The sequence below is a fragment of the Eleutherodactylus coqui genome, chromosome 5 (genome assembly GCF_035609145.1).
Source record: "Eleutherodactylus coqui strain aEleCoq1 chromosome 5, aEleCoq1.hap1, whole genome shotgun sequence".
Classification (NCBI taxonomy): domain Eukaryota; kingdom Metazoa; phylum Chordata; class Amphibia; order Anura; family Eleutherodactylidae; genus Eleutherodactylus; species Eleutherodactylus coqui.
This window is the reverse complement of record NC_089841.1, coordinates 234,606,946-234,630,195: the sequence shown is the minus strand read 5'-3', so window position 1 is coordinate 234,630,195 and position 23,250 is coordinate 234,606,946. Positions and strand designations below refer to the sequence as shown.

Genomic DNA, 23,250 nt, shown 5'->3' with positions numbered 1-23,250 from the left:
CCCAAGTCTAAAGGAAAGCCTCTGCTTGTCCTTGAGATAAGCTGCAGTAAAGGACAGTGGATGGCGTCCAATGGAATGGTTCTTGTTGGCAGCTAATTGAAAATTTATTGTTGACGGAAACTACAAAAGTTTGCCCGGGTATGTCATGTATGAAAGTCCTTATTACCATCGATTCAAACCAAAAGGTCTTAACAGGGAAGGTCTTAAACCATTTGCAACTCCACTAATGTGATTCAACCTTGTTACATGACTTTATGGGTATAATCAACCCAGCAAACATAATCAGAGGGACATAAAAAACTAGTGTGAAAACAAAGAGAAATTTGGTAATTACAACTTCTCAGATGCCTGACTTTATATTCTCTTTTTGTGGCTATTTTATTGTTTGCTTCAGGCCGGTTTCCTAAGTGTGTAATACATGCATTCGTATTCTCCCCACGAATCCCAGCCCGACCGTGGGGTGAATGATCCGAACTAACAGTATGATGGAAATGTATAATACCCATGGTTGGGCTGTAATAGGGCGACATAAAATATGCATGTGTGAAACTAGCCTTAATACCAGGAATACCATTTTATGTCTTTGGTAGAGAAGTCCATGCATATTTTTATGTTCAATCTTTTTTTTGGGCAATTTTTTAATTTTTTTTTTACAAAAACAAGCAGACAAAAATCGTGTCTCGTAGGACCGCCCATAACAAGTAGTATCTAAAATTATTAAAATAGATTAACATTCAAAAACCTTACACACCGGAGCAAGACCATTGTGTCAAATTAAATCTAGGCCTGTCTGATCGCATGGTTTTTTCTTAAGAGCATGTAGGCAGCATATGATTGTACCATCTCGCTGAAAGCTTATCACTATAGAAAGAGAAAAAAAGATCAAAATGTCCGGTGGGATAATCCAAAATTCCCTGGAAACAACCGGGGTGGGATGGGGGGGTGGGACGACATAGGGGGAGACCTAGTTCAGATGTAGACAAGTGAATTTAGTAAGCTAAATAAGGGAAGGAACAATAAACATTTGTGTAAGGATTGGGTATAGGAGTATAATGGGAGTACGGAAGTACGAGCGGGGAGGTTAAGACAAGAGAGGGGGGGGGACGAGTAGAACCACTCCATAATTGGTCCGCCAAAAGTTTTGGATCTAAGCGTAATTTCCTCACGAGCTTTCTATTTTCCAAGAAATCAGAGTTTATGCAAACAGAGTCTCAAACTTCATAGCGGACAAAAACTCCACCCATGGCTGCCACAGTGTTATAAATTTATCCAATGCCCTCTTGCGTTCAACACAAAGTTTCTCCATGTGGCACAGTTGGGCCATTTCCTGCTGCCATTCACTCATGGACGGCACATGATCGGTGCACCAATGCCGTGGAATCACTGCCCTTGCAGCAGCCAGACAGAATCTAAGCAAACCCTTTTCTGAGACCCAATCCAGGTAAAATAGAAATATTTTGAATTGTCTTCTGACACATCATGTTGTATATCAAGAACACTTTGAATCATAGTGCCTCTTTCGGTCCGACAACGCCAACATCGGTTCGACACCAAGGGGAATATATAATGCAAGCGAAGTGGGCACTGCCATCCATATTTTTAACTACCTCGTATGTCTAGAATGAAATTTTAGAGTTTTGTAATAATGCCTTGCCATCATGAATTCAAGAACACCAGATTTTAAAAAGGTTGTCAGGGAGCTCTACTTGTTACATGGTCCCTTCAGTAATAAGCTGATTGCAAAGTGTTCCCCTATTGGGACTCCCAGTGACCAATTGTAGTCTTTGACAAAACCTGGCCGTAAGTATTCAGTTTCCCTGCAGCTCCACCGTAAGAGAAGCTAACCATTACAGAGTTCTCATTCAACTCATTGGGTTGTCTATGTAATGCAGGACAAGACAGGTCCTTCGGGACATGAAATGCTCATTATAGTTGTTCCCCACTTTGGCCAAGAGATGAAGATCCTGAATGTTTAAAACGTTTTCCGGGAATTTAATTTTGATGACTTGTCCTCAGGATAGGTCATCAATAGTTCATCCTGGTTGGTCTGCTACTCGGGATCCCCGCTGATCCTCGGGTCGCTGTCAATGCAGCCAAGTCTGGCATAGTCATTGGGGTCGCAGCTGGCAGTGTAATAGAAGGCATCAATCCCATTGATTTCAGTGGATGCGATTCCTTCTATTACACTTCCAGCTCCCACCTCAATGTGGACTTCTGACTCGGGTGGACCCCCGATGATTCACTATTGATGACCTTTTCTACGGATAGGTCATTGATAGTAAATTCCTGAAGAACCCCTTTAACTCAGATTTCCCAAATAGAATATATTATTATGAGTTTTCTAAACCAGGCACAGTTATCTTTTAAGACCGCAGCCTTCCACTATGTGCATTCAGAATTTGGAAGGAATCAGACACTATTCATAAAGAGCTCCATGAGGCACATACTAGTGGAGGCTGATGGTTTTCTAAAGGGATGTTGGTTTACCGCTGTACTGCCATTTCCTTCCTGTTGGCATAGTTTTAGGCCAGAGATAATTGCATATCACTTAGAATTCATATTTTAAAGGGATTATATCAAATTCCCCCAATACAGTACCTATAATAAGAAAACTACACATTATAAAACACATTTTAAAATAGTCTAAACCTTTATTTCCACCAACAATTTGTTGTAAAATAACAAAAAAAACAGCAAATACGTCCATTCAAAAAATTGCTTAAAATGGAGCAGGATTTCGGTTGCGGTGTATAAACAGTCGTCTGCCATGTAGAGAAATAGAGGACCGCAGCAGCTCAATCACTCAGCATGGGTTACTGTGTGAGATGTGAGAGGAGATGGGGAAATAAAGCAAGAAATAGAAGCCAGATGGCGCCGCCTTCTCTTCTCAGGAATTCATACAGATAACGCTGTGAGAGCGATGTGATGATTCCAATTGAAATCCATTGCAACACTTGGGATCCTGCGATGCGCCTGAGGATCGCTGTTTCATGTAATGCGAGGCGTTTTTGCATGAAAAACACCTTGCATCGTCAGGTAAAACACACATTGACAAGTGTGATATCCAGTAAGATTTCTTGACCCAATATTGTGCTCACCCGTGTGAAGGTCGCCTTAGGGTGCCTTTACAATGGCGAGGAAATCGTACGATTTCCCAGTGCTGCAAGAAATCGCAAAATTATGAAGCCAATGTCTTCTGATGGCTCCATTCACATTGCGATGTTTCAACGCTTGTGATGCAGTGTGAAAACCAAATCGCAGCATGTCCATTCTTTTTGCGATCTCGCCCATCGTTTCCCCGCCTCCTGAAAGCGCTGCCTCTGATTGACTGAGAGCTGTGACCAGTCAGAGGCAGCGCTTTCGGGAGGCAAGGATTTTTCAATCCCTGGCCAGAAGAAAAGCTGAAGAAGAGTGCCAGGGACCAGTTAGAAGATGTGCCGGAGATTACAGCGCTTCTAAGGTTATGGGTTATTTTCGGGCTTATATTTCAACATCCGCCCCCACCCCTCCCAAAAATCCTTGTCACGGAGAGTGCCCTGCTACTGCTGTCACAATTTCAATGTCGCTGCCGCTGGCCCCATTGAGGTCAATGGGAGATGATCACTACCTCCTGCCATGGCTGTGACAGCCACAGCAGGAGATTCCTTCAGGCCTGCAGGGATGAGAGACTGTTTCACTGTGGTAACATCTCACATCCAGGGCTTCAAGAAGGATTGTGAGAGTGATATGGGGTGTCAATCATATCCCGATATCGCTCTCGCCGGTGTGCGGGAGCCCTTAGGCTACTTTCACATTACCATTTTATATCCAGCGCCAGTTTCATTGCAGGTTTCCTGGCAGTGCCAGCTGTCAAAACCAGGATGCACTGGAGTCGGAGCAGAAGCCGCTGCTCCAACCCCCGTGTAGTGGCCGCTACTTGTAATTGGAGGGGCAGCTCCATTGACTTCAATGAAAGTGTGATTGCAATTTTAAGCAGCAGCAAGTGCAGTCCGGCAGTTGTTGGGAAATTGCCATCGCCAGTGCTTGTGTTGCCCAAGGGAAGACCGCAATCAACAGATTGTTTGATGTCCCAACAAAGAGCGGTCTTGGTTTGCTGCTCGGCATCTACACTGAAAAAAAAAGTTCAAAGAAAGTTCTGAGATTTCTGAAAGTATTTTGCACATACGTCAGGCAAGTAGCGCTGTGGATTACGCCCGGCTCCTTTTATGACTCAGTTTGACACATAACTATAACACCGCACTCTATATTGCCATTTTTATGATTCACACTATTTCTGCAAGTGCTGAAATTTGTATTTTTAAACAGAATTCAAAGCGGCCTGCATCTGATGAATGATTATAAAGCTTTTTTTTTCATTCATTTGACCTGTCTCCATTTTGCTATAAGTACTGACTGTAAGGGCGGATTTACATGACCATATTTGCGCACACAATACACAGAGCATAGAACCCATTGATTTCAATGGGCACATTCTCACCAGCATGCACTATGTTTGTGCGCATTTACGCACCAAAGGTTCCAATTATATTTTCATTATCACCAAAGGCTTTCATTAGTCAAACATTCATTTGCGCAGCGTTACATTGCTTTCCAGCATTTGTGCCCAACCGAATAATTGGGAAGACGATCGAAACGCATGCGCCATGCCGTTTTTCATCTATTAAATCTCTTGCTTTCCCCCAGATCCGCAGAAAAAGGAGCATGCTGTGTTTTATTGCCCGCGTGCGCCGGGAAAAAAAATTAACATCCGCGGGTATTTAATCAGCTGCGGTTGCTCAATGATGGTCTATGGGAATATCAAACAGTGGATCATCCGCGCAGGTGACCCACGTGGATTCCGCAATTCAATTATGGCCGTGAGGCCTAAGTAACATATACTACAGATAACATGTGGTCTTTTATTTAACGCACTTAGGGCTTATTCACAGGGGCATTTTCACGTGGCTAATTTAGCCTCGATACAAACCCGTGACCATCTGAAGCATTGGATTCAAATTCATCCATTCAGATGGCCGATGATTTGCCTTGTAAAACCGTTGCGCCGGCAATCAAAGGGCATTGGCAGACTATTGTATATGCGGCCGGAAAAGATAGGTCTTGCCCTATCTTTCGGCCGATATACGCTGGCTTCTTTGGAAGCTGCCGAAAAAGGGAAGGGGAGGGAGTTTAGCAACGCACAATGCAGCTAAAACATGATAGCTGGCACTATTAAGGCATTTAAAGTAATTCCGAGGATTTATGCCGACCGAGGAAATTCCAGGCTGTGGGCGAGAAAACGCAAATTTTGGCTGCGGCTTTTTTTGCGCTCACATGTTTTTCGCCTGCGATGCGGCCAGCATAAAGACGCATCGCCCGTGTGAGAGAGGCCTTATACACATCGCCAGAGAGCTACTAATGTGTGCTATTATGGAACGACGAAAGAAAATTGTAATCTGTAGCTGCTTTTTAATACAGTCCAATATGGATTAAATCTGCTCATTACTTGTGCGCAGCGCTGAATCACGCGTGAGCCTTGTGGTTGTCTCGTACGATGCAGCCATTTCTCCAGGACAGAATTGAATTGAAATAAGTGTATTAATGGCATTAAATCTACCCAATAGAAATCTTTATTTCCTATAGGAATAATCTGCCACCTGACTAAATAGCCAACCGTTCCAGCTTTATGAGGCCTGTAATAGAGTTAATGAGGTACTTAGAGCGCTTAGTCCGGGCTTCCTGTGTGGCATTAATTATTATTTAATTTGGTAAATCTCTTCTACTGTTAATTCTTTATGTAAGGCTATACACCGCTAGATGGTCACAAATCAGCCCCAAGCCGAGCGTGACAACATTAATAAGTCACTGCGCACCATCCAGATTTCTCAGACAGCCCCTTCTCTTTAATTGTTTTTCCACTTGCCGGGTGAATTTAGTCTGATTATACTTTGGCTTCGGCGCACAATGTCCGCACTGTTGGGTAAAAGTCACATTTTGACAGTAGATCAGTCTTTGGCTCCAAGTCCATCCTCAAATCTAATCAGCTTAACCGAAAAACTGTCACTACAGAAAAGTGCTTGTTACCCAGAAAAAGAAACACTGGGCACCACTATTTAACAGGTTCATGCCCATTGGCATCCTTAACCAATACCATGCCATTGTGACATTTCTTCACATGTAAAACTGTCATTTTTGCTTACTGTTTCCCAGGGCTTGTTCCTACGGGCGTATGTGAACTTGCGCACGCTTCAGCGTAATGTATTTGTGCTTTGAGGGCTTTTTCACACAAGCGTGTATCGACCGTGCTTTCACAGCCGGCCGATATATGCTGCCCATATGATGCATTGGTTTAACCCCTTCCCGCTTCAGGACGTAAGGGTACAGCCGTTCGGCCGATCGAGGCTATTAACCCTTTAAATGCCGCTGTCAATTCTGACAGTGGCATTTAAATCCCCCAAACGATGTTCGGGGGTCCCGTACAGCCGGTGAGGTCGGGGGAGCCATGCAGGTGTCATGGTAGCCGGGGGCCTTCTGAAAGGCCCCAGGGCTGCCTACGCAGACTATAGCATTACGTCATACTGCAGCAGCGATCAAAGCATCGCTGGTTGTAGTCCCCCAGGGGGACTTTAAAGTAAAGTTTAAAAAAAAGTTATAAAAGTTTAAATCGCCCCCCTTTTGTCATATCTATTATTAAAAAATCTAAATCCTAAAATAAAAATATGTATTTGGTATCGCTACATCCGTAAAAGTCCGATCTATCAAAGTAGCACATTATTTTTCCCGCACGGTGAACATCGTCCGAAAAAAAAATAAAGAACGCCAGAAATGTACTTTTTAGTTACTCTGTCCCCCAGAAAAACCGCAATAAAAAGCGATCAAAAAGTTGTATGTATTACGCAAAAAATTAGCCCTTGCTCAACTACATCGATGAAAAAATTAAAAAGTTATTGCGCGCAGAAGATGACCACAGAAAATAATTGAAAAAAATCAAATGTCTTTGAAAAAAAAAAAAAAGAGTAGTACAGTAAAAAGAAAAACTATACAAGTTTGGTATCGTAGTAATCGTACTGACCCATAGAATAAAGTTATCATGTCGCTTTTGTTGCAGTTTGTGTGCCGTAGAAACAAGACGCACTGAAAGATAACAGAATGTGGTTTGGTTTTTTTTTCATTTTATTCCACTTAGAATTTTTAAAAAGTTTTTCAGTACATTATATGGTACAGTAAATGGCATCATTTAAAAATACAAGTCATCCCGCATAAAACAAGCCCTCATATAGCGACGTCAATGGATAAATAAAGGCGTTACGATTTTTTTGAAGGGGGGAGGAAAAAACAAAAATGGAAAAAGAAAAAGCGGCCGCGTCATTAAGGGGTTAAAATGTATCAGCTCAAATGGGCGTATTCTCGCGGTGTAAAAACGTCTGGCCACAAAGATAGCGCATGCGGTGCGCATTCCAGTTGGGCTTTTTTCCGGGCCAGAAAAGATAGTTCAGGAACTATCTTTCGGCCAGAATGCAGTGGCGACTCCATAGACTCCTATAGGAGCCTATGACAGCAGCCAGAGAAGGGAGGTGGGAGGAAGTTTAGCAGTTTGTCTGCTAAACTCCCACCACCTTCCCTCCTCCTCTCTTGTTCTCACCGGCTGTTTGCAATAGGAGGGGGCAGGATGGGGGCTAGGCACACTAGCTCTCGCCCCATCCTGTTCCCTCCCCTTGCCAAGAGTCAGCGGAAAGGGAAAGGCAGTTTAGTAGAGCTAAACTGTCTCCCTCCGCCCGATAGTATCCCGGGCTCAGCATATATGCGCCGGATCCAGGCCGTCTGAACGGACGCACAAACAAGAGATGCGGCTGTGACTTGGTCATGGCTGCCTCTTGTTCATGCAATTTTCGGTCGCGCTGTGGCCGTGACATCGCCAACCGAAAATTGCCTACGCTCATGTGAAAGAGCCCTGAACAAGGTGCTTTTTCCAGGGCCATTTGACATGGGTGCAGGACATACCTACGCTTTGTTTTAATAGGCTATTTGGCCTAATGAGGTTTAGCTGTGTTCTTTTACCTGCGGTTTTGTGCAGTATTTTGCGCACACCGTTGTGTACTGCGTGTGCATTTGCATACCCCCATAGACTTCTATGGTGCGCCAATGCGTACAACATAGAGCACGTTCTAATTTTTTGCATGCACAGAAAAGACGCACAATAAAAAAGGAATGTGAGTGGATCCTTTGCAATCAATGCATTCTATTCTCTGCATTTTGTGCACGCAATTTTAGCGAAATGTGCACAAATACGAGTGAAAAAGCCCTTACATTGTGGTTTTTTTGAGTATTGAAATAGAACATATAAAATGCAAAGTCCTCCAAAATACAAATTTTCCACATATATACTGGATAAAATTAAGTTTTGGGCTCCTCCACACGACCCGAATTTGCGCAGGCAAAATCTGCGCAGGCTAAACACTGAGAAAAAAAGCATTGATTTCAATAGGTTAGCTCTCATAAGCGCATTTTGCAGGACCTGCTCTATTTTCCTGCATTTTGCGCAGCCAAAGTCCCATAGAAGTCTATGAGATATGCTAAAATACGAAAAAGGGAAGGGTGTGACTTTGCGCAAAATGCAGGAAAAAGAACACAACTGGACAAGAAATCCACAGAAAGGTGTATCACGCGCGTGTGAACTGGCCTTGCGTGGGCAAAAAGTATAGTACTATGCGCAGACATGGGAGCAACACGCAGATAATGTACCTCTTCAAACCTTGTTTGTGCGCAAACACACCGCGCTGCCGCGAGCGTTTCTGCGCATACGGTCGTTTCAGTCCTGAGGTTGAGCATTTGGAATCCCGGTGACCTTATAATCTGATGAAGATCCCGCAGTTTGTTGCTATTTACGGAGATCACATGTTTCTACTCGGTAAATTAGTAGCCAACAATCTCTCTATTTCCCCTCGTCCTCCGGCGGTTCGGCTTGTGCTGCTACAATGACATTGTTCATTTTTGTGCAATGAAACTTGGATGATTTTCAAAGCACCAGTTAAACAAAGTCCACCGCTTACTACTTCCTGCAGATTGTGCCAAGAATAGAAAACAGTGAGCTCAAAGACTAGGAGCAGAATCATGGAAATGGCTGCAACCTTTAGGAAGCGCTCCGCCAGCAGATCGGGTTGTATGCAGGCACAGTGTACATTCCAGGCAGATATCAGATTGGCCGGGAAGAGGGGGTTTTGTTTTGTTCCTTTCTAATTTGTTTGTAAATAGCCCAAAGATACTTTTGTTTTATGTTTGTTCTTTGTCAACTACCATCAGAATTCTACAAAGTCCTGCATTATGACATTTACACTTAGTAGAATCTGTACTGTACTTTACTGGGTTTATATAGCGAAAGCATATTCTGCAGCACTTGACATCGGATTGTGGATGATGTTGGCATGAGATCGTTAGCAGAACAGTGAGGTAGGATGGTAGACAGGGATGATGTGAGAAGATAGAGAGCTTTACAGATGAGAATGTGGAGTTTAAATTGTATTCTACATTAGACAGGCAACCAGTTTAGTGACTGGCACAGGGTGGGGGCATCAATGTAGTGACTGGCACAGGGTGGGGGCATCAATGTAGTGACTGGCACAGGGTGGGGGCATCAGTGTAGTGACCGGCATAGGGTGGAGGCATCAGTGGAGTGACTGGCACAGGGTGGAGGCATCAGTGGAGTTACTGGCACAGGGTGGAGGCATCAGTGTAGTGACTGGCACTGGGTAGAGGCATCCGCGTAGTGACTGGCACTGGGTGGAGGCATCAGTGTAGTGACTGGCACAGGATGGGAGCATCAGTGTAGTGACTGGCACAGGGTGGAGGCATCAGTGTAGTGACTGGCACTGGGTGGAGGCATCAGCGTAGTGACTGGCACTGGGTGGAGGCATCAGCGTAGTGACTGGCACTGGGTGGAGGCATCAGTGCAGTGACTGGCACTGGGTGGAGGCATCAGTGCAGTGGTTGGAGAGAAAGACATGCCTAGTTGCTGCATCCAGGGTAGATTGCAGAGCAAAGAGTTTAGGAAGAGTGAAACCAATTAGTAGTGAGTTACAGTAGTTAAGTTAAGAATGAATCAAAATGTTAGAAAAGGACAGATTATGGAGCTATTTTAGGGGTTTAGGTGACATGAGCATGGAAAAAATTGGGTTGACACATAATGGAAAACCTGGAGTCAAATATGACCCCAATACAGGAATACTGTCTATGAGCTATGGTAGATGGAAATGTCAGGCTTAGGTCAGTCGGAGATGGCAGAAACACAAGAAGTTCCATTTTTGAAAGATTCAGTTCCAGATAGAGAGAAGACATGATGTTAGGGACAGCTGATAACCAGTGAAGGTGTGATGTATTAGAAAGAGGTGTATAATTGGGTATCGTCGGCATAGAGATGGTGCTGAAAGTCTAATCTGCTGATAGTTTATACAATAAGGGCATCGTAGATAGAAAAAAGGAGAGTTCTTAGGACCCAACCCTGTGGAACTCCAACAGCAAGGGGGAAAGCAGAGGTAAAGTCAGCAGATGATACACTGAACAAAGTGGTCAGAGAGGTAGGAAAAAACTAGAGAGAGCAGAGCTCTTAATGCCAATAGGTATGCCGGGTCGGTAGTTGGCCACACAGGACGGGTCGGTAGTTGGCCACACAGGACGGGTCGGTAGTTGGCCGCACAGGACGGGTCGGTAGTTGGCCGCACAGGACGGGTCGGTAGTTGGCCGCACAGGACGGGTCGGTAGTTGGCCGCACAGGACGGGTCGGTAGTTGGCCGCACAGGACGGGTCGGTAGTTGGCCGCACAGGACGGGTCGGTAGTTGGCCGCACAGGACGGGTCGGTAGTTGGCCGCACAGGACGGGTCGGTAGTTGGCCGCACAGGACGGGTCGGTAGTTGGCCGCACAGGACGGGTCGGTAGTTGGCCGCACAGGACGGGTCGGTAGTTGGCCGCACAGGACGGGTCGGTAGTTGGCCGCAGAGGACGGGTCGGTAGTTGGCCGCACAGGACGGGTCGGTAGTTGCCGCACAGGTCGGGTCGGTAGTTGGCCGCGCAGGTCGGTTCGATAGCTGGCCGCACAGGACGGGTCGGTAGTTGGCCGCGCAGGTCGGTTCGATAGCTGGCCGCACAGGACGGGTCGGTAGTTGGCCACACAGGACGGGTCGGTAGTTGGCTACATAGGATGGGGCGAGATTTTTTTTAGCTACGCGATATGACAGCATATTTAAAATATGAGGAAAAGATGCCAAAAGAGAGAGGTTACATATTGTAGTGAAGGGACCCCAGTGACAGTTGGGAGAGAGACTGGACAATGTGTGGGGGAATAGGGTCACTGATGCAGGTAGTAGGATGAGAAGAAGAAAGGAGCCTGGAGACTTCTTGGGTCAAATGCTGAGAGTGAACTATAGGAGGTGCAGGAAGCAAGAGGATCAAAGCAAATATGTTTGTTGCAGATTCCATGATGGTGGTCAGGATCCCCCCTGAGAGCCTTGGGCCCCGAGTAATAACCCAAACTCACTGATATTCTATGTGGCAGATGGTATTTTCTATAAACAATTGAATGAAGCACACATACATGCCGTCCTGGCGGAGTGTGTCAGTGTTGGGATTGCACGGGCCCCATTGGTCAGTTCCCTCCTTTTGTGCTCAATCATTATTGCCTATCTTGTGGATGGATGAGAAATGATTTGATATTTGTAGAACATATAAAGGAAGTAAGGAATTGTTGGAACATCTGTGCTGCATTTCAAGGTACTTCATGCTACTCTCACTAAGGGCGGCATAAAGTAGTGACAGACTTGCTGATTTTAGTGGTGTGTCGCTTTGGCCAGATTCTCATGAATGTAGTTGCACTTGCAAAATTTGCACACGCAATACACAGAAAATAGAACCCATCAATGGGTTTGTTCATATGCACTTATTTAGCGTGTGCAATTCGGTCCCGCCAAAAAATACGCAGCATCCTCTATTTTCCTGCACATTATCACAGTAAAAGATCGCATACTGAACTCATTAAACTAATTGGCCATTTCCATGGGTGAGAGCATCGTTGCCTGTTTTTTTGCACGCACAAATGCACACTATTTGTGCACACATAAAGTTAAAAAAAGTACAAATATGTGACATCTATTCGGCAAAAACGCAGAGCAAATGTGCGCATGAATACACATACACTAGTGTGAATCCAGCCTTATAGGGTAATGCGGTATTAGTGTATCTTGACGCCACCGGAAGCTATGGGTTTGACAGGGCTTCCATGGAGGAACGCCCCTCATGTCTGCGAGCCGGCAGACATGCGCAGTACAGATTTTCCCACGCTGTTGCTAAACGAGGACGCGGAATCCGCGATCTTTCCGCAATGTTAATTGCGGAAGGGCAGTGGGTCAGACGGCTTCCATTAACTTCCATGGAAGCCGTCCAAGCGGAATCCTCTCAAAAATAGAGTAATTGATTTCTGCCCTTGGGCAGGAAAAACGGCTTTTTCATAGCATGCTAGAGGCGGTATTTACTGCGGAACCTTGAGGCCTACATCCGCTCCGGATTCCACAACACAAACATGCCCGTGTGCAGCCGGCCTAAATGTGGTACTCGCCCAGGCAACCATACCAGTTTTGAGAGCAGACTAAAACATGGTCAACATGCCGTCTACATTCAGTTAATACGTTCATGTTATGATACTATTTTATGATTTTACAAGGGGGTTGGTGTACCGGTACACTTTTGTTAAAGCATTAGAGTGCAAGATGTTACAAATTAGTTGGTAAGCCCTAAAATGAGTAGGTCAGTTCATGATAGGTTGGAACATTATGCAGAACACACAGCTGCAGCGCAGGCCTAGGACCTAAAACTCATGTCTATCTCCTTGAACAGTATCCATGAAATGTGTGATCCAGATAAAGACAAAGAAAGGATGTGCTCCCATATTTTATTACATGGGGGTTAACGATCTCCACATTTCTTTGATTCTTAATAGGTCCTGTTTTTATCATTAGAAGCAGTATGAGTAGTCCACAATCAGCATGTTCTCATATGAAGGACGTAGTGCAGGACTATGGCAGAAAGTTACTGTTCTTCTTTATTACTGCGTTTGTTACAAAAGGAGGATACACTGCTTTATACAAACACATTGTGTGCTTCAGGTAGCAGGTTTAGCATTATACAGTGCAGCCAATGGGTGATAACACTATTTCTTGGGCACTGTGTGTGGCACTAATTACTGTAGGGGGCGGTATTTGTGCAACACTAGTATTTTTAGGGGAATTATCTGTATGGCAGTAATATTTAGGAGCACTGTGCAGCACAGCAGGCATACTGTGTTTCCCCGAAAATAAGGCACCCCCTGAAAATAAGGCACCCCCTGAAATTTGCAGAAATCCCAAATATAAGGCACCCCCCGATAGTAAGGCATAGTAAAGTGTGCAGGCAAGTCAAGAGGCCGGTCCCCTGCTGCCATCCCCGTTGTCTCCTACCTCCAGATGTATAGGTAGATCTGCAGACAGTCTGCTGTTATCCTCTCCCTGCTGTGCTGTACGAGTGTGCTGTTGTGAGCTCCCCTTGCTGGCTGGAAAAGTCCATACTGTACGTTCTGTTCCTGCTGTACACGTCTGCTGTGATGAGCTCCCCCTGGTGGCCGGAAGCTGCAATACCATCCCTGCTTACAGGTGGTCCAGGAACTTCTGTCTGCAGACAGGTACGTTACTTTACAGCCCTTATTTTTTTATGGCTCTGTGTGTGGGTCAGGCAACCTGTGTGTGATTCTTAAGGCTGGGTTCTCACAGAGCGTATTTCCAGCGGAAATCTTGCAGTTTGGCCACAGCAATAAACAGCGAGATTTCCGCCGGGAAAGCGCTGCTTCAAAACCCACGGCACTCAGCCGCTTGTTTTGAAGCGACCTGGCTGCACGCTTTTCCGTTTCTGTGGCCAGTGAATCTGCACCACAACAGCAGCTTCTCCCAGCTTTGCCATGACAGATTTGCTGTCCCATGTGGATGAGATTTCTGAGAAATTTCGTCCACAAACCTGGCCAATTGAGGGATTAGCGGCCACAGACGGATTTGCCGCGGCGAAATAAGACACCCCCTGAAAATAAGACGTAGCGCATATTTGGGAGCAAAAATTAATATAAGACGCGTCTTATTTTCAGGGAAACAGGGTAGTATTAGGGGTAGCAGCAGGATGAAACTACTAGAGTACTAGAATGGGAAATCTTGTGTTGAGGTAGTGGGGAGGATAATGGAAAAGTGAGGAACCTAAGATGTCTGTATGATAAACTCTTCAGAGACGAATCGTAGCTGGAAGAAGCATCCATGGTGGTCTGGGCCGAATGGAGAAGATGGCGAAAGAGCAAATTCAACCATATGAGATGTCGCCTATGAATCACTGGATATAATTATACAGCATTTTGCCAGTAGCTGCATCTGACCATTGCTGCGCCACTTTTATGGTCCATAGCGATAAACTTAATTTTAAGTAATATCCATCCAGGAACAGTGTGCTGCGGAGCCAGTGCTTATCTTTTGCATAGGGGCTGGGAATTTGGTACATATACTTTGGAGCTGGTGGCCCTCATCTTTTGGGAGCCTAAGAATGCCCCTGCTTCTCCTGAACCTTTATGCTGCAGCCAAAGCCCACCCAAGAATCCTTTAGTATGCCTGTTTATATAGTGTTTATGACCACTCCTATTCAAGACATGTTCTCTTCCCTCAACTTTCACTACTTTCACCTTTTGTCAACATACGGGCATCTCAACACGGTGGGGCCAAGTCTATGGGCAATGAGATTTTGACACTTATAAGAGTGTTTTTGGATAAACTCCATAAAATGGCAATAGAGTATGAGAATCGTTGGCTGTATTATAGTCATGACAGAGAGTATGCAAATTTTGCAATATATTATTTTTCTCTAAAGTTTACCAAAAAGTCTCCATTTCAATAATAACAAAGTTCATTCTTCACTGTTACCATTTGGGAATCATCTTACCTACCCCACCCACAGCATTCAGTAAAGTTGCCCAACAAAACATTGACTTCCTCTTGGTGCAGCTCTGCGACAGGATATATTTCTCCGCAATATATTGTAATTAGCCTCTTGGGATGGGAACTGGAGATATAAATGGTACCCTTTATCTCAAATAATCTCCTTTTACAGTGCACTGACCTATCACCGGTCCATTACCTAATCTACATTCAACCACCAGATCACAGCTTATCTTTATTTCACTCTACATTAGAGTGCACCCTGTCATCTCTACGCCATTATATTGTGAATTACTATAATTTATTTGTACAATTGGTTGCAATTTCCTCCACTTTAGACATGAGGTTTACTTATTCTCTACACATGTTCCTAGTCACCCCAATGAACAGTGTCAGGAAACTAGAGTTATGTTCAGTAATATGCACAAATGGGAGAGATTAATAGGCATGAATGCAGCTCTTTCTTAGCACATCCTCTTCTTCGTGGACTCCACCCCCCCCCCTCCAAATTTGATATCCTCTTCTTCGTGCACCCCCCAAATATGATGCTCATGCAAACGTTGGGTGATACGGCAGTTATAAGTTTATTCTACTTCACATTTATTCCTAGAAAGACAATGTCTCATTAATATGGAATTTCTAGCTGGCAGTGAAGATGAGAAGTGTCATAAAAGTCATGACCAGCAGTTCAACTATCTATTTCCTTGTCTGGTCTTTTACTTATTTTGTAAGTCACTGGGGTATACTTTAAAGTGACTCTGACACATGTAATTTCATACTTTTTAGAAAGTTTTATTTTTTTAGAGTTTGTTTTTAAACTCATAGAAAACTAGTATGTAAGGTGGAAAAAAACTTATGTCCACCCAGTTTATCCTATTGCTCCCCCAATGTTGATCCAGAGGAAGGGGAAAAAAAACAATGACAAAGAAGCCAATTTTCTCCATTTAAGGGAAAAAATTCCCTTCCGACTACAATTTGGCAATCGGAATAATCCCCGGATCACCGACCCTCCAGAAGTAATTAGTGATTATTACATATAATATTGTAAATCGGCCGATTGGTTGTTTTATTATTCTTCCCATTCTTTGTTTCATGAGCAATATATTTTAAAATACTATTGCACGTGTAGTTAAATATATAGAGGTGTTGATTTTAAGGGATGTCATTGATATGAGGATAATGATGAAACAAGACCCTTTGTCCCAAGCATCTCTCAGCTTTGTAAGAGTCAAGACTTTTTTTTCCAGACCCTTCATTCTCAGGCCTCGTTCATAAGAACGCTGTTTTAGCGCATTAGAGGTGTGTGAAAAGATTGTGTCTATTAGAACCAATGGTTTCCTATAGAAGCGTTCACATGAAGGAATTTTAGACGCGATAAATACTCGCACCAATCAAAGATAGGACCTGCGACTGCAAAGCTCACATCTAAGGCTTCATTCACACGAGCGATATACTCTGCCTATCTGATGCGTTGGTTTACAATGTATCAGTTCAGATGGGCGTATTCCCGCAGTGTAAAAGCACCCGGCCGGCCAAGATAGCACATTTCGGTCGGGCGCTTTTACTCCAGCCAGGAAATATAGTTCAGGAACTATATTCTGGCCAGAATATGGCGGCAGCTCCCATGGACTCCTATGGGAGCCTATGGTAGCTGCCGGAGGAGGGAGGGAGTTTAGCAGTGTCTGCTAAACTCCCACTACCTACCCTCCTCCTCTCTGCCCCTTGCTATCTGTTTGCAATGGTAGGGGGTGGGGCGGGAGCTAGTTGCTAAGCTCCCGCCCCGTCCCACCCCCTCCTATTGCTGGCAGCGGACAAGGGGCGGAGATGGGATGGGAGCTTGGCACACCAGCTCCCGCCACGTCCTGCCCCCTCCCCTTACCAAGAGCCGGCGAGGGGGCGGAAAGCGGGAGGCAGTTTAGCAGAGCTAAATCCCTTGGTCCATAAACCATACAAGGCCATATTCACATATCCTTTATACACTTGATTCAGCTCTGTAAGAGGCATTAATGAAAGTACCAGATCTATCAAACCCAAATGGCTCTAAATGGATACCATCGACTATAACAGGGTCCTTCTGGTTTCTGGCATACTGGCTTTGGAATTTCATGCAGGATCCAAACGAAGTAAAAATTGGCTTTCACAATTTAATACACGACTTGTGATATTATTTCATCCTAGAAGGAAAGAATCCAGGCCCCTTTTAGCTAAATTACTTGACTAAAATACAACAACTTCCTCTAGCAAAGAGCTCCATAGTCTCACTGCTCTTACAGTAAAAAGCCCTTTCTATGTGGATGGAGAAACCTTCCCACTGTGATCCTGAAATTCATCCATGGATACAAAGATAGAACATATTACCTGGCTTGAAGAACACAACAGATTTACACTTCTGACTACTTTTGTGAGCTGCAAGATGATTATGGTTTCTGAAGCCATGGCTGCTCATTGTAACCAGAATGAAACATTTCACTGTAATCCATTTTTGTCTCTTACTCAGGTGGGAGGTTGGAAACTGGAGCTCCTGCAGCTTGACTTGTGGAGTGGGATTACAAACCAGAGATGTATTTTGCTCTCATCTCCTTTCACGAGAGACAAATGAAAGTGTGGTCTTAGGAGATGACTCCTGCAAACAACCCAAACCAACCTTGGTGCAGGCCTGTAATCGCTTTGACTGCCCACCAGCATGGTACCCTGCAGAATGGAAAGTGGTAAGACCCAAGCACTCATAAGTAATTCGTAGCATTGGTAGGAAGATACATTTATTATAATGGAAGTCTCCAAAGGAACATAATGGAACCACATGCTAAGTTTTTGTCAGAATGCCTATTGGACTATCTGTATTTTAAGGCTGGTTGGATATGTTGGAGATACAAATTTTTGAGCTATTTAGTAGCCTCCTTTTGGGTAGAGGGAAGAGGGGGTAGAGATATATCTCTTTTTATACCCTGCCTGAATTGGCATTGCAAGTGCGAACACTTATTATAATTTTTGCCCGGTTGATGCAGCAAAGGACAAATCATTTTTCGGCTCTGCTCGCATTTCTGTTCCATTTAGGAACAGAAGAACAAAAATCAAACAGCCATCACATTACCAAAGAAAATAATGTAGCATTTTTTTCTGACATTTATGACATAATGAGCAGACAGAAGTGTAAAGTATAAAAAATACATGGAATATGTCTTTTTTTAAAATCTTTGATGCCATAATGCTGCTTTTTGTCGACACATACATTTTTGTAAGTCTGAAGCTAGCATGGCGGATTTATGTATCTCTAAAATCACAACTACATCATGAGATCAGATAGTGATAAGCCGAATATAGAAAATTTATGATATCAAGAACTGCTGGAAGGCAAACTCAGTTCTGATACATTTGTAGATATACCACATGTTGTGTAATGATTTTAACCCCTTTAAGGGATACGCACCGTAGATTTACAACACTTGCTCATGGGTTTTAATCCACATTGCAGGATTAAAGTTTCTGCTCCTGCAATCTAACAGGAGCAGGTCGGGTCGTTGACTGTTAGTCACAGCCGAGGACCTGGAGGAGAAGGCAGAAGCAATTTTTAATCAGCCTTTACAGGCTATATAGCTCTCAATGAGCGCTATGTAGTCAAAAGAAAAAGCGGAAGTGTTACTTCTGCTATGCGACCCAGTGATCACATGACCGCCGGGGGCCCCCTGCCACAGCAGAGCTGCAGGGTCATGGCAGACCCGGATCAGCTCTGTCAGTGACTTGTCCCTACAGGGGGATGCTTTTACCCTGTAACTGGGGCTTCTATGGATGCGGCTGCCATGGATGTGCCAGCTACAGTGGAAAAGTATGAGATTTTAAAAAAACACAAAAAAAAAAGAAACAACAATGGGAATAACCCCCAGAGGTCTTGTCTTATATGGAGAGATGTAGGACATAGAGGTTACAAAAGTAAGTTTAAAAAATTGCAGAATAGAAAAAAAAAGTGTGTGTGTTTTTTATATATATATATATATATATATATATATATATATACACACACCTACCACCGTCCGACACTAAAACTGTTACCGTATGCGCCCTGTAATCCAAGACTATACAGATTATATATCAAAACATCCAAAACAAGAAGAGGAACCCATTACCGTGCTTTATTTTAGCATAAATATACTTAATTTTAAAAAAATTAAAAAGTTTTTAAAAAAAATAAGTGTTTTTTTCAGCTTTTTATCCCCAATAAAACTAAAACACAGGAAAAAAATTCAGTGAAAAAATATATTTAAAAATAGCCCTATATGTCACTAAAAAAAAAAACGCTGCAAAAATAAATAAATTTGGTAGCTAAAGGAAAACAAATAGGTTAATAGAACTGTTAGATATTTTTTTTCTTGTGGAAATGCATTACATTTAAATAATTTCTAAAAACTCCCATTTGTCTGTGCTTTTTGTAACTTCTATTTATTCTGCACCCATTTGTGTCCAGGTTGGAGACGGCAGCGTCTGCCTATCACATAGAGGCATCCGGTCCCACTTTTTCAATATGCATTAAATTGTGCCTTCATACCTAAGTTTGCTATATACCGTATCCTCTATAAATCTGTTATATATATATATATATATATGTAATGTCTATAGCGTCCTTCTCCCTTTTTGCCCCCAAATGACTTAAATGAGAGATCCCTACAAACACGTGAAGGATCACATTTAACTGATTTTACTACAAAGAACTTGAAATGAAATTTTGAAACTGCAGTAAAAGAAGTGGATAAATAGGAGAACGAGGGAGAGAAGCCGCCTGGATGCATTTAAAAGCTTTCTATTTTTTGGCAGATGAGTTTATTATAATCAAAGCTTATATCCTTCAAGATGGTAAAGAAGAAGCCGTATAAATTGAAAGCTGTATTTATTTAAAGATGGCTGTTTTTTGGGGCCCGGCCAGCGAAAGAGCTTATCTTGTTTTCAGCAGCTTTTTATAGGGGGGAGCCACTCTGCCAAAAAGTTACATAAAACAAAAAAAAAAAAAGAGAGCAACTTAACTCTTGTCGGTGCGAGCTGCTAACGTGTCGCCGGGTCTAGTAGGTGGCAAGCCTTTTAGAAATTACCTGAATTTGCAAGAAATAATGGATTGCCGTAGATTATACTAAGTGTACAATTACTTGAGGGGATAATTGTAATCAAATTTATGAGCAGAAGGGATGAGTAACTCGCATCTAATTTAGTTTAAACTAGCTGGAGCGCTGAATCATACAAAAACTCATTTGGAATGGCTTTAACCCTAAGGCATGGAAAATGACTTGAGTCATCCCAACAGAAAGAAGTGAACAATATGCAGTGTGTAATGATTAGAGTATTCCAGCTCCAGTGCAACCACCCTAATCTGTTTCGTCTCTGCCAAGCAATTCTAAAAAGTATAGCCTGATTTTAGCATGCTATTGCACTGAAACCACCTGTATACGTCCCTCGGTGACTCAGTGGTTAACATTCTTGCATTGCAGTACCGGGGTCCTAGGTTCAAGTCTGACCGAGGACAACATCTGCACGGAGTTTGTATGTTCTCATTGTGTTTGTGTGGGTTTCTTCCAAAGATATACTAATCTGCAGATGTAGATTGTGAGTCCCATGGTGACAGGTCCCAATGTAGGTGATGACAATCTGTTTAGAGGGCTTCGGAATATGTGTGGTATATAAATAAGTTAGTTGTAGTCTGAATAATATATAAATGTTCACATAGAAAAATTACTGATTTTGGAATGCAGCATAATTAGTACAGTATCTTTTGTGGCAATGCCTGCATGGGGGGTGGGGGTGGCGACTCAGCGGCACACTCTTCATGTAAAAGTCTGAATAACTTTTTTCTCTTTTCAGCGGTAGCAAGAAAATCTAGTGCAAACACATCAGCAGCTGGCAACACATACACTTGGTGCTATGAAAATAGTAAACACTTGCCCATAAAGGGGGTAACTCAACAGTAGTTCCTTACTAACTACTAGACCGTGGCCTAGCACCACTACACGTACCACAGCTGTCCTCTTGGGTAGTAGCTCCGGCTCCCTCTCTGAGCCTTGCCTAGCTCTGGCTTCTGGCCTCAGTACTGCTCTGGCATTGAGGTCTGCTCTCTCAGCAGTTGCTCTGGCTTCCAGCTTGTAGCATGGAATTGAATGTATATGAAGAATTTGGCTCCTCCAGACATACCCGCACAGCTGTCCCTGCTGATTAGTACACCTTCAGGAATTGAATGTATATGAAGAATTTAGCTCCTCCAGACATACCCGCACAGCTGTCCCTGCTGATTAGCACACTTTCAGTACACAGAAGGCCTGTTTCCAGCCCGCTGCAGGCCATTCTGTGCCCAGCCTTGCCACACTGGGTTTACGTAAAAGTTTTGACTCCCTTTGTTATAGTATACCCAGTTGAGATTGCTGATCATATTCTCAACTCTGCAGTTATGGTGAGCCCATCTTTCCAGGTTATAGTCTGTAGTTTCCCCACTGTGGACTGCGGAGTTCATGCTCTAATCACATGTAGAGCTGCTGCCTAATAGGCCTGTGTCACATGAACGTACTTGTGCAGTATTTTGCATGCGCCAAATTTACGCTTGCAATGTGCAGTGAATAGAACCCATTGATTTCAATGGATTCATTCATATGCGCATATTTTGCACAAAAACACATGCAGCATGCTCTATTTTCCCTGCATGTAGCACATATTGAACTAATTAACTTAACTACCAATTTCAAGGAATGGAGGGCTTGGTTGCGTGTTTTTGTGTGTGTAAAAACTACAGTAAAACGCACGTGTACGCAAAAATATACAACGGCCATGGCACAGATGAATAAATGCACTTACGCCTTGTGTGACACCGGCCTTAGGGCAGGCTCCCGCGATCGTAATTTCATCATGTATTATGTGCTCAATGTTCGTGCGCATAATAAGCTGTGAATGAAAGTACATCGATTTTTCACGGACTCATTCACACTAGCATATAATATGCGTGTACAAAAGAATGCAACATGTTCTATATTTCTGCGGGATACAGCCCTATTCTCTATGGGCGCGTAGTAAATCCTGTACATATGCAATTATATTTTGTTTTTGCGGCGTTTATACGCAACATTGCTAAGCAACAGAGCGGAAAATTTAAAAAAGAAAAAAGTCAGACTGCGCATGACAGCGTGCAAGATCACTGCCGTACGCAGAGATATACCTGCTCACCACGGACTCACACAGCGGCAAAACGCTGCGATATATACACACAGCTTTTTACACATACGCTCGTGTTAGCTGGCCCATAGAGTTGCACTTCGCACAAATCTGGGCTTTGGAAGCTATGGAGATATTACAAGGATGGCACATACCACTTCTCTTTCATGTTCTCAGTAGCCATATGGACATCTCTCCATGGTCTGATGGGACTTGGAGCATCGGGTCTTGGGAAGATGCAGAAGGGAATCCATCATCGACTAATAGATCTCCATGTTTCAGCATATGTACATTTTAGAAATAACCTACTTTCACTTTCCAGGAATGGGTTTTATCTTTGGCTGATAGTAATAATTTGGGTTCTACAAAAGGGAGGTATAACTGGAAGTCCAGATGTATAGAGAGGGAAATGAGAGAGTGCTATAGCCAGATTAGATGATTTAGATTCCGAATCAACTTGGATCCATCGGAGTAATCCATTAGCACATAGCTCTAACCGAGCCTCCGCTTATTTGCAGTGCTCCCAGTCTTGCGGAGGCGGGGTGCGTACTCGGGATGTCCTCTGCAAGCAACGGCTATCCGATGGCAGCATCCTGGAACTGCCAGAAACATTCTGTTCACCTCCAAAGCCAACATCTCAAGAAATGTGTGAGAATGAAGATTGCCCACCAAAGTGGTATCTAACTGACTGGACTCAGGTATATTATAGTTTTCATTGTTAGGCTTTGCTTTGTAAACTTTCATATAGACTACATTGTAGTTTTCTCGTATATTCTTGGCAGTTGTGGATATACATGTCTGAAAGTGGTTACAGTAGTTTTATGATAAAATTAAAGGGTTAACATGAATAGACTGGTTCTTCATCAGTCCAGTCTTCTGTAGGCTATAAGGATATATAGGCTTATGGTTAATGCATTGTGACAAAGGGAGAAAAAAGTAACGTATTTGTTTATGGAATTAATTGTTAATTGTAGTCCATTATTACAATGAAACACATAGTAGCAGTCTATACAGTCGTGTGCACCTTGTATCTAGAGGGCACGGTCTACAGTCCGTTCAGAAATTGAATCCTTCTTAAATCCATGTTATCCGTGATCTTTGCCCATTAGATTA

General features: G+C 43.4%; 1 protein-coding gene across 3 annotated transcripts in view; it reads left to right on the top strand.

Moving 5' to 3' along the window:
• Positions 1-23,250, top strand: part of ADAMTSL1 (ADAMTS like 1) — a 669,103-nt gene that overhangs the window by 584,079 nt on the left and 61,774 nt on the right. For all 3 annotated transcript variants that reach the window (XM_066604352.1, XM_066604351.1, XM_066604354.1), the window contains 2 exons: positions 17,459-17,669; positions 22,656-22,835. In XM_066604352.1, coding sequence (XP_066460449.1) covers positions 17,459-17,669; positions 22,656-22,835 — 391 coding nt within the window. The remainder of the gene's footprint in view (positions 1-17,458; positions 17,670-22,655; positions 22,836-23,250) is intronic.